Consider the following 12836-nt stretch of genomic DNA (forward strand, 5'->3'; position numbering starts at 1 on the left):
CCTGGGTGGCTCAGTTGGTTAAGCGACTGCCTTCGGCTCAGGTCATGATCCTGGAGTCCCGGGATCGAGTCCCGCATCGGGCTCCCTGCTTGGCAGGGAGTCTGCTTCTCCCTCTGACCCTCCTCCCTCTCATGCTCTCTGTATCTCATTCTCTCTGTCTCAAATAAATAAATAAAATCTTTAAAAAAAAAAAAAAAAGTTAAGTCAGAAATATGTAACCTTTCTCTCATGGTTCCAGTTCTCCTGGCTAGTTCTAGCAGTGCTTGGTGAGGGAGGTCACTATGGCGGTCAGTCCTTTACTAAAGGCCATTTTCTGATGGCAGCTTAATAGTAAGAAACTATTGGACATCTCCATGGACATGTCTTAGAAGAGGGGGAGCTCATAAATCATTATGTTGGTTTTGTAAGAGGCGTGTGGAGCCAGCCCCCCCCCAACCCAAAGCAAACTTCTTTATGCCATTAAAAAAATAAGAACATAGTCCAAGCTATCAACATAGTTAATGAAATTCAAAATAATTCCTTAATTTTACCTAATATCCAGTCTATACTCAAATTCACCAATTATTTCCAAAATGCCCTTTACTATGTTTTTGTCCAAACCAGGACCTAATCAGGACCATGCACTGCATCTCGTCTTGTGTCCTGTAAGTCAAGCCTGACATGTTGACTGGGTCAGATTTACCATAGACATTCTATCGACAGACTTGTAAAATCGCTTCCATCTGGTGATGTTAGCCTGTTCTCTTATTCCCTGTACTTCCAATAACATGGAAGTTGATCTAAAGGTGCTGATTGAATTCAAGATGAATATCTTTGGCTGGAAGACATTGGAGACAATATTGTGAAATCCTATTTGAACACACCTAGAGATGAATAATATCTGATCATTGCATCATTTATGATGCAAGAATTGGTCATTGGTTTATGGTGATGGTAGCTTGACTCATCTATTATTTTCCCTTTGAAATAAACAAAAATCTGTGTGATATTACTTTGGTAGCAAACAATATCCACTTCCTCATCAACCATTCACTGTTTAGTGTTATTATATCAATTGGTAATCCTTGCCTGAAATACTAATTTCATTAAAAATTGCAAAATTATGGCTTTATATTCTACCATTTTGTCTAAATTTATTAGCTGTAATTCTTCCATAAAGTAGAACTTTCCCTGACCAACTACCATTATTTTGTCACCCTAGATATCTTCTTCTAAAAAGACAGGGTAGGGGCACCTGGGTAGCTCAGGTGGTTAAGCATCCGACTCTTGATTTCAGGTCATGATCTCAGGGTCGTGAGACCGAACCCTGCATCAGGCTCTCTGCTGGGCATGGAGGCTGCTTAAGATTCTCCCCCTCCCTCTCCCTCTGCCCCTCCCCCTGCTTGAGCTCTCTCTCTCTTTCTCCCTAAAAAAAATAAATAAAAATAAAATAATAATAAGTCAGGGTACTCTAGAAAGAGTTTTCATGGTATTAGGTCATTGGTAGATACTTTACTTGAAAGGCAAGAGGTATGATTTTATTATTTTCTTTTCTTTTAAAGGCATGATTTTATATTTAACATCAAATATTTTTTTCCTCATGATTCTAAGATATACCTCAGTAAAGCAGTTATTTTTATTTTTATTTTTTTTTATTTATTTGACAGAGAGAGACACAGCGAGAGAGGGAACACAAGCAGGGGGGAGTGAGAGAGGGAGAGCAGGCTTCCCGCCGAGCAGGAAGCCTGATGCGGGGCTGGATCCCAGGACCCCGGGATCATGACCTGAGCCGAAGGCAGACGCTTAATGACTGAGCCACCCAGGCGCCCCAGTAAAGCAGTTATTAAAAATAGTTTGAAAATTAAATAAATTTAGGCAATTTGTATGTTATGAAAGCTTTCATGAATCTGTAAAGTGGTGCATTATTCCTCAGGTATTTCTCAGTATCTCCCCTACTCTGGATCATACCAAATATTTGTTTCATATTTGATTTTATATTTCTTGGAAATTTAACTTTAGATTTTCTTACTTTCTGAATCCATGTCTTCATGTTTTATATTCTCCTACATATTAATAGAAAACCTGTTCTTTTTTCTTTTTTATTCCCTTGAGAGAGAGAGAGCAAGCAAGAGAGAGAGCACATGCGGGAGGTGGGGTGGACTAAGAAAGAGGGAGAAGCAGACAGCCGACTGAGCAAGGAGCCCGATGCAGGGCTTGATCCCAGGACCCTTGGATCATGACCTGAGCCAAAGGCAGATGCTTAACCAACTGAGCCACCCATGCACCCCAAGAAAACCCATTCTTCTAAGAGCCTGGGATCTGACTCCCATGAGCTTTGAGTAGAAGATGATGTAGAATGGAAAGACAACTTTCATTGTTTATTAAAGAAAGACTCTTGGGAGTTTTTTTTTGTTTTTGTTTTTGTTTTTTTTATCAACCATAGTATATCCTCACTCTTCACTCTGATATTTGAAAAATGTTAATACAGAGTTCAAAGTACCTAGACATTTTTATGGATGTCATCTGACAAGATTAAACTATTTAAATTTTCCAAGGCATTATTGTCTATTATTCTTTAGCTTGATGCTTATTAGGTTAATCCTTCAATCTAAGTAACTTTATGAATGCTATATTTAAAGTGAATTGTTTTAATAAGTTTGTGCCCTTCAAAGGATAATTCCACTCTCACCTATGATTTGACTTGGAATTTTTATTTTTATGACATATTTACATTTTTAATCATCGTAGAATTATTAATTATATCACATATACATATTCCATGTATATGTTTAGTGATATATATATTTAAGATTGACATATGTTAAAGTTGCTGGTACCTATGTACTTAAATGTGTAATTTTTTGGAAAACTGAGAGAAAATTAAAATAGTTAAATAACCAGAGACAGCATTTCTACATAGAGATGTAGAGCATGCATTTTCATGCAAGATTTTACTTTAATATATTGTTTATATTGCTTGGCATGGCTCATGTAAGTTTTAAGTTTTTAGAAAAAAAATTGAAAAATTGACATTAAATTCAAAGACAATTTTAGTATTACTGTTTTATAAATTTGATATATGAAATTCAAGTATAGAGATGATTTTCCATATAAACTTAAGTGTTTGTTATTTCTAAATAACACACTTGTAGTGTGTTTGGCTACTAAGCATTGCTTTTGAATAAAGAGAAGTGGTTCAAATCATTTAATATATGGTTAAACAATATTAAACTCAGAACTCCATAATATAGGGCTTAGGAACATGTGCTCTGGAGGTCAACTCTCCAGGTTTGATCTAACCTTGATTTACTCAGTTTGCTCACTTCAAAAATGAGGATAATTATAGTGTTTACCTGAAATAGTTAATGTGAGGTTTCGGCAGCTATTTCATAGAATCTCCATAGATTAGTGCCTAGCACATTACAGATACTCAACAAATATTAGATAAAATTGAATTATGTCCTTCATTTCTTTCTTCTTCCCTATGTTAGTCATTACCACAGGCAAAGAGTTTGAATAATAACATCCCAGTAAAGAATTCACTGTTAGATAAAATGAAAAATAGGTATCTACTCAGTTTGCAGAATCCAACTGGTTCTTTGGTGACTTACATTACTTGTCAAAAAAAAAAAAAAGAGAGAGAGAGTTAAGGAAATAGAAATAGTTTTAGTTTTTGAGGATTTATGGATATTTATGAAAAATGTAACAACATTTAGAGCCATTATCCTATGTTGTTTTTTTGAATATAGAAGCATCTAGAACAATCTTGTTCTCCTTGTGTTATTTTTTCATACTTTTGTTAGAAAAGGTGGTTCAAACTAGGAAAATCTGAAGACATATTTTTGGAAAGTCAATATTTAAATTTTTTTAGCGATAGCTAATTAGGAATATTTTGAATTTTGTTTAGATGTTGGATGAATACGCAGAACATAACTATCTTAATTTCTCCTTTAGTAACAATATTTACTGATAATTTTTGCCAAACCGTTCTCTGTGTAATCCTCCATTATAACAAGCCATCACTTGTTCAGACGAATAGGATATGGTGGAAAGTCTGGGTTGCCAAGTATTTTGAAATAAACTCTACACAAAAAAGAATATTTTTATATGGAAGAAGAAATATGACCAAACCTGCATGAAATAATTGTTACGTCATAAAGTTTGTGATAAAATCTTCCTTAATGAGGTGATAAATTTTAATTAGTTCACTGTTAATAAATAATTGATGCTTCTCGAGTACTTGAGAGGATTTGAAAATAGTTGGCTCCATGAGGGCATTCATTCTCTTTGCAAACCGGGCTTGCTCTGTTTGATCTTTTTTGGAAAATATTTGGTGCAAAGGAAAATTTCATAAGTTTTAATAAAGTTTTACTGTTTAGCCCTTTCTATTCATTTCCAAAGGACCATATATATCCATTGATCCAAGCCTTAGGTGTTTTTACAAGGATGTTAGTTAAGGGCTAATAATAGAAACTATATGGGGTCAAGTGAGTGAAGAAAACTGTTACCCTATGCATGTAGCCTCTAAAACGACAAGGTAACTACATGAAGGGCCAATTACATGGATTAAGAGCTGAGCTTTGGAACCACAGAGAGCTGGCTCCAGTCTCCACCACGTGCTGCAACCTTGGCAAGTACCTAAAGCACTCTAAGCTTCAATTTACCCATCTGCGAAATCAGTCTGACACTCAGAGCATCAGCATCAACTGACAAAACCTACAGAAGTGCTTAGAAGGGTCTCAGGATGGCTACGTTCATTCCCATCACCTAAATTCCATTATGTTACTGGTGACAGCCAGAACCTCTGACCTCTGCTCTTACTGTCAGACTCCTGGATCTTACTCCTACTTACCACTGCCATGCGGGTATCACAAAAACACTGCAGATTTAACACGTCCAACCTGGAAGCTGATATTTTGTCCCTCAAAACCTTGTTTGTGGGTGCCTAGGTGGCTCAGTCGGTTAAGCATCTGCCTACAGCTCAGGTCATGATCCCAGATTCCTGATCAAGTCCCTCATCGGGCACCCTGCTTGGTGGGGAGTCTGCTTCTCCTTCTGCCCCTCCCCCTGCTCATGCTCTCTCTCACTCTCTCAAATAAATAAATAAAATCTTAAAAAAAAAAAAAACCCACAACAACTGTGTTTGCATTATCTATCCCATTTTTCCTATCCCAGTAAACAGCACTAGAGAACACTAATTGACTTAGACCAGAAATTTGAAATTCATTTTTGGTTTTTTATTTCCCCTTATCTTCCTCATTCAATTCATCAGCAAGACTTCCTAGTTTAGTGAAGTGGTTCACCCTACAGCTTTTTCTACATACACATTTGCTCCTTGGTAAGCTTGCCAGGCTAAACCTACAGTATTCTCTATCACACAAGACTAAACTGTGAGGGCACGTCTGTAGGGCTCCTGCTCCCTATGGCTTCTGGTTGCTTTCCATCAATGGGGAGTGTTGTTAAGGGCTAAGAAGGGGAGAAGAGAGGTCATGTGATAGTTCTTCCCTCCCTGCATTAAGCTGCCTCCATCCCTCCACCCAGGGTCACTGTTCTACTCAAGAGTAGATGACTTTATATAACTCTCCTTCCAGTGTCTGGTGACTACTCTGTCTCCTCATCCCTTCAAGCCTAACAGTAGAAACAGCCTGCTCCTAAATCCACAGCCTTGTAATAGTACATTTGTAAATAAATCTTCTTCCTCCAGTCATCTAATTTTGAGAATGCGTATGTTTCTGCTGGGACCCTCACTGATATAGATCCTAAACTTGGGCCTTCTTGGTGATTAACCACAGCAAAGCACCCATTTTACTCTAATGTGGTTAACTAACATCACACCTGCCATGTTGGTACATGCGGTACCATGGAACATGTCTCTTCTCAGAATTTTAACTGAAAGCCTGACATGACCCTTCTGTCCTTTGATTTCTCCTCAAACTGTCTCACACTTCTTCTGCAATTCCTGCAGGATTTCTGCCTTGGAGAAGAGGGTTTGGGGTGGGGGTGAAGATACCACATGTGTACATTTGGCTGCTCGATTCTCTTATTTTTACCTCCTTCTCCAGTTCATAATCCACTGGGAGCAAAAGGGGAAATGTTCCCCACTGCCTCATGCATTCTAGTTGTGACTTTTTTTTTAAAGATTTATTTATTTATTTTGGTGGGGAGGGGCAGAGGGAGAGGGATCGAAAGTCTTAAGCAGACTCGGCGCGCTGAGCACAGAGCCTGACTTGGGGCTCCATCTCATGACCCTGAGATGGCGACCTGAGCTGACATCAACAGTCGGAGGCTCAACTGACAGTGCCGCTCAGGTGCCCCAGTTGTGAGTCCTTTTTAAGGTCCTCCACATTGAGAAGACATTTCCCTTCTCCAATTGTCTGGAATTATAGTAGCTGAATTTTGCTGAGAAACATGATTTATAGGAGAGAGGAATAAATAAACATGCATTTAATATTTTTAAGATTTCATCACTGGTTATATATAGGACAGATAATTACTACTCATTTACTTAAACCTTTTACTGGCTTCCCAATTGCCCATAATACGTAGATTGGTTAACGTCACCTGCAGGTCCAGCAGGAAACTATTTATGTTTCCAACCCAATTTCCCAATATTCTCCTTTGAGGCTGTACTTAGACCACACTGATCTTCTTTTTAATTATGTAAAACTATGTCCTACCTCAGGACCTTTGTACATGCTGTTCTTTCTGCCTGGAGCAATTACTTTCTTTTGCTTTTTGCATGGCTAAACTATTCTTTTACTAGGTATCATTTAAAAAAATCACTCTTTCCTAACCTTCCTCCCACAACCTTCCTCCCCTAAAAGTCTTCTCTAGACTGTTCTTTGGATTGTTCTTACCATCCTTGACATTGTTTTACTCATTTCTCAAGTTTATTTTATTTATAGTGTTCATTAGAAAGATGACTTTATAGTGTCAGGTATAATATAAATCTTTATATACCACTGTATTCCTGGCTTCTAGCATTGTGTCTGGTATAAAGCAAAATTATAATGATAGCCATAGAAAAAGAGACTGAATGAAATACAATGTCTTGTAGGGTATCAGTGCTCAATAAATGTATATTAGCATTGTTGTTATGAAATCTCACTGCTAATCAATATGTGATAAATTTAAGAAGATTTACTTAGTAGGGGTGCCCGGGTGGCTCAGTCGTTATGTCTGCCTTCGGCTCAGGTCACGGTCCCAGGGTCCTGGAATCGAGCCCTGCATTGGGCTCCCTGCTCGGCGGGAAGCCTGCTTCTCCCTCTCCCACTCCCCCTGCTTGTGTTTCCTCTCTCACTGTGTCTCTCTCTGTCAAATAAATAAATAAAATCTTAAAAAAAAAAAAGATTTACTTAGTAGAATCAGACTTTTTATTAGATCTCACATACTTATTTTAGAGGTCCTCTTGGCAGAGCTGTATTAAGAACCTTATTTATCTACATAACATGGCATCTTTCAGTGGAAGCCTGTGGAAGGGAAGTTCTTCTTTTGAAGAGATTTGTGGGTTTGGTTTTTTCCTAATGAAGTGGACTCTGCTAAGATTCACAGAAGACCCACAGAGTTGTAAATGGAATTAGATAAGCAGAAAAACCAGTCGCTTGAACTAAAAGAGACAGAGAGAAACCAAAATGAAAGAGTCTTTGGACCCCCAAATCTACTGGCAGGAAATGACTTAGCTGCAAACATGGGCTAGCTTTCATGAAAAAAACAAGGACGATCCATGGAGTGGAACCAGGTGTCCAGGGGACAGAGCTGAGAGCCATGGAGAATCATTCCAACCTTGAGACTTAAGCAACTCACAACATTTGCTTGTTTGGCTTTGTGATTGCTATGGAGTCAGGATCCTGGCCTCCTATTAGCACATTTTTGTAGTTCCTTCTTACACTGTACCAGGGTTGATCTGTGTGACCCATAGGGTACCACAGAAGTGCTACCATGTCCTTTCCAAGGCTAGGTTATAAAGGACTGAAGCTTCCACCTTGAGTTCCCTCTCTTTCTCTCCTTCATTCCCTCAACATTCATCTTCTCAAAGTGTGTTGGTGTTTGTCTATGATATCCTTTCAGAACATCTGGATGAGTATTATTAATAGAATTGCTATACATTATGTTGGGCATGGGGTAGTCCTGGGTTGTGCCTGTTGTCCTAGAATAATTGTTTCCTCTTTGCCTACCAAAATGTCTTGGATTGGATGATAAATTATACGATCATAATTATTATTAACATCTCTAGCATCCTACACATTCTGCCATATCTCCGTTTACATTTTGTTAAGTGTTCCATTGTGTGAGTATACCATTATGCGGTATGTGTGCATGTGTGTGTGTGTGTGTGTGTGTGTGTGTGTCTGTACATGAGAGAGAGAGAAAGAGAGAAACAGAGATAAAGAAAACTGGGTTTTCATCCACCAAACATTTCTCCTCCTTTTTTAATGTTCTTTATTATCCTCTCCACCTTCCTGGCCAAAAGTAACTAAGCAGAGTGAGGAAAGTCATATTCTATAAAAGGTGGCTGCTCAAGGTATAACTCCCATGTTTTTATTTGTCTCCTGGAACCTTAACCTTCAGAGTAAGCATATCCAGGTCTTAGAAAAGCCCACTTTTGCATATGACATTTCAAGTGTATTTTTAATCAATTTTATTTCATTTCTGTTTTCTTTGATGCAGGATTTAAAATGTGAAGGGGAAGGACTCAATCAGTACATTCCTATGTCCTGTTTAAAGACTGACAAAACATTCAAGAAGTATGTTCCTTCATGGTAGATTCAAGGCGTTTTCTTTTCTTTTGTTTCACTATCGATTAAATATGGGTCAATTATAGGGACCAGGCACCCCTAGTTTGGTTCACCCTAAGGATCAGGTTTGTGAAAACTGTGACCTCCTTTCCTCTTGAAATTTGTCTGTGCCCTTTCATTCATATACGGCTGTTGGGGATGGGGCATTATAGTGAATGGTGGTATAGCTGAGAGCCATGTCTCATTTGCCTCTCAGGAAGTATCTACATCTTTGAGCCAAGGTAGGAACTTCCAAGATCTGGGGTGGCAGTTGCTTCTTCTCCGTGTCAGAAGAGGAGATGCAGAAGTAGTCGGTATAGGTTCAGAGGGGCTTTCAAGTTAGATGGTCTCACTTTGAATCTTGGGCCCTCAAATAAGATAGTTGACGTTCTCCAGCATCAGTTCATCAGTGAAGCAGAAATAAGAATACCTTGTTGGACTATCATAAGGGTTAAAAGAAATAATAGATATAACATATTTAAAAGGGTGCCCTGAACATGCTAAGCATTCAGTAATAACTGTTCATACATATATCAGTGGTGCTCAACAGGGATCGATTTTGCCCGCAGGGGACATTTGGCGATGTCTGGAGACATTTTCTATTGTTGCGACTGGGCCTAGGAAAGGGTCTGTTAATGGCATCTAGTGGGCAGGGGCCAGAGATCTTGTTAAACATTCTACAGTGCCCAGGCCAGCCTCCACAGCAAAGGGTTATGTGGTTCAAAATATCAGTAGGGCAGAGGTTGAGAAATCCTGTTGTAGACATCAGTGCTGTTCATTCATTGTCATTTTACTTAATTTCTAATCTGACTAGCAGAGAAAATACAGTATCAACTGGAGTGGGACCTGTCTCTCTGTGAAGAGTATTCAGTGCCCCAGAGAACAGGCCATGGGGGCAGGATTATATAATGCTGAGGTGTCAGACAACACTCAGTGTAGTAGCCCTGATCACTGTACTTCTAGGGCTAGGACTTCAGACCAGGAAAATGGCCAGGGAGGTAGACAAGACATTATATGCAAGAGACTTAATTATGGGCTAACTTATAATAGTGAGACTTGGAATTAACCTAAATACCCAACAATAAGAGATTATGCTGTAGAAAAAAACCTTAATCTCATGGAAAATGCTTGTAATGTACAAAGTGCATTATATGGGTGACAAAATAACACTTACATCATTGGCCTTATTTTGTAAGGAGGAAAAAAAGGTGTATTTAGCTACCTAGCTATGATGAATAGACCTCAGTATTTTATTAATGTTTATCTTTGAGTTGTGGACTAATGGATGACTTTTGGGAGGCTTTTTATATAATCAAATTTTGTATAATGTGCAAATGTAAACATATATTTATATAATCACAAAATTAATAAGTGCTGTATATGAGGTGAAAAAAAAAAAGAGTAGTAATATGCCACAGGACCTAATTCAAAACGACCTCATGTCTGGTCTGGCTCCTGGTCCAGGGTATGACTGCTCCAAGGGGACACAAATCTCTAGACTTAACTCTAGGTAACTAATATCATGTTAAAGCTGTGTGTTAACCTTTTGATGTGCATGTTCCATTTTAACTAAGGAAGTTATTTTTAGAAAACCTTTAATTACAAAGAACTGGGATTGCAACTAAGGATCTTTTTTTTTTCCTTTAGCATGATAATCATGAATTCAGCATCTAATTATTTAGATTAAGTTTTTAGGATATTTCATGAGTGCCTTACAATGCTTGCCAAGAGACCAAAGAAAGAAACTGAGGAAACTATTTCACTCTGGTTAACCTAACATGTTTGATATTTACTAATGAAATCTGTTTACCTTCATAACTGTATAATAGGGCCATTAAAGACAATAGATACAGTAGTTTAAAAGTAATAAAATTTACAACAAAGTGTATTTAATTTGAAATTGAATTGCCAGCAAATGGGTGTCCTAATGAACCCTTGTGTCAATGTAGCTCTAACCAAATTAAGGGAAATCATTTCTATCACAAGAAACTAAATCAGCTGCGAGATCCAAAAGGCCATTCCTCTGCTGGGGGAACAGTCATTATCTCAGATGGCCCTGCTGATGGAATTAAGCTTAAGTCAGAAGAAGTGAAATACAAGATCCTTCTTAATTCAAATGAATATGGGAAAGTAGGTGAATGTTGTGAGGACATGTGAAGCTTAAAATAAATAAATAAATAAATAAATAAATAATAAATAAATAAATAGTCAGTAAAAAAGAAGGTCAAATAAAGTCAGTAAATGTTAATAGGAGAAAGAAAAAAAAAAGCCTGGGGAATATTTTGAGGGCAGAAATAGATCTTGATCTCTGACCATTGCATCAAAAAAAGAAAAGAAAAAGTTTATGTAATATCAGCTATTCATCTGTTTAAATGATTTCCCCATTCCAGAGTTTCTTTATCAATTTATAGGATGGAAGGGGCTGGGGGTAGAAAATGAAGTGGCGAAAAGTCTTACCAAATATGTGATCTTCTGGTAATTTCTGAAACAAGCCACATTTTAATTGTTGGGAGATCAGTACTGAATATTGTGAGTCTTGTATTTTGTAGGATCCCATTTCAAAAGCTACTCATCTCCCCAACTTTAATCAATGGTGACAATGTGGTATTTATCTAGTTCTCAGTTAATCTGACACAATGTTTAAGGGAAACATCAAATTGTGTTGTGTTTCCAAAGGCAAACCTTTTTATTATGCCCATTGTCGATTTCTGTTCCTTTTATCTCCCCTCTTCTTGTAACTGCTGCAGAGCGCCAAGTCAACCATTAATTGCAGACCTAAATGTCTGTAGAGAAGACAGCGCAGCCAAGCTCTGCAGCCTCCCAGAAGTAACTCATGAATCAAAGGGAGCAGCAGGACCTTGCTGGAAGGTGAGGTTCTCACGATGAACTTTATCTCTGCTGCAAAATGCCAAGTGATGAGATAAGTTGTTATTGACTCCCTTTCCTATTGTGCTTTTCCTCCTGTGGGACCCTTTAGAGAAACAGAGTTTCAGCAGGTCTCAGTTAATATTTTTGAGGAGAAGTCTTTGCTAAAATAGAATGGCTAAAATTCTCAGTTGTGAATCCATTGGAATTCCTCATGTCCACGGTGTCCATGGTGCCAGGCTGGGTTCTCACTAGACAATGAGGCAGGGCTGCCATCATGCAAATATGACAAGGTTTGAGATTTGATGGATCTTCTGTCTTCTTTCCCTCCTCATCTGACACTCACTTTGAGGAAGGTTGTAAATGCAAGAGAGATTGTGGTATAATTCCTCAGACTGGCATTTCTGCCCCCTAGTCACCATTCGATTATCTTCCAAATTGCTGTGTTTCAGAGAGATAAAGATTTTTTATGGTTTGCTGACTTGAAACAACCACAAGAGCCAGCAAAGAGATGGCTAAGCGGCCATGCATAGTAATTCCATTGCTAATGACAAAATCTTTGTTTGTATGACATTTTCAAAATGACTACAGAAGATGAATCTAAAATACAAAATGTCACATTTGGCATGCAAAACTATCACAATATATTTCAGTATAAAATTCATAGAGGCATTTAATTTAGAATGTGTTTAATAACTCGGTCTGCCTGCATCAGTAATCCTGCCTTGAGGTTTAAAGAGATTGTCTTATTTATTCACTTGGTGTTAATTTTTCAAATATTTTTGGAAACCAAAATATTAAGGTTAAGTCTTTTTTGTTAATTAAGATTTTCTAATTAAACCAAAAATAATTGTTGTTCTGATTAGCTTTTAAGTATGATTTATATGAAAAAACAAAAGAAGTTTAGCAACTTTCACTCTTTGTTTTACTGTGATTTGATTCCAGAAGCAGACTATCTATATGGAAATATATATTATCGCTCACGAAATAAGTCGAGGCAGGATTAATAAGTACTTACTGTTGGCTGCAGATTAATGGGTAGTGCTACTAACTCTGGTAGCCAAGAGAGTAACCTGCTTCCAGAAACGACATTATTTTTTGCTATAAGCACAATGTAATAGAGAATTCTTTGAGGTCAAATTATTCTGAAGACTATTTGGGACTTGTGAGTATAGAAAACATGACTTAATGACATTTGAGTTATTAATAATCCCAGTT

General features: G+C 37.7%; 1 protein-coding gene across 1 annotated transcript in view; it reads left to right on the forward strand.

Moving 5' to 3' along the window:
* Positions 1-12836, forward strand: part of LOC102743246 (uncharacterized) — a gene marked incomplete at its 5' end in the record, with an annotated part of 218059 nt that overhangs the window by 51217 nt on the left and 154006 nt on the right. Inside the window, 2 exon segments of the mRNA XM_081827532.1 lie at positions 8647-8723; positions 10703-10883. Of these exon segments, the coding sequence (XP_081683658.1) occupies positions 8647-8723; positions 10703-10883 (258 nt within the window).

The sequence above is a fragment of the Leptonychotes weddellii genome, chromosome 8 (assembly GCF_054177405.1).
Source record: "Leptonychotes weddellii isolate Sample4059 chromosome 8, ASM5417740v2, whole genome shotgun sequence".
NCBI lineage: Eukaryota > Metazoa > Chordata > Mammalia > Carnivora > Phocidae > Leptonychotes > Leptonychotes weddellii.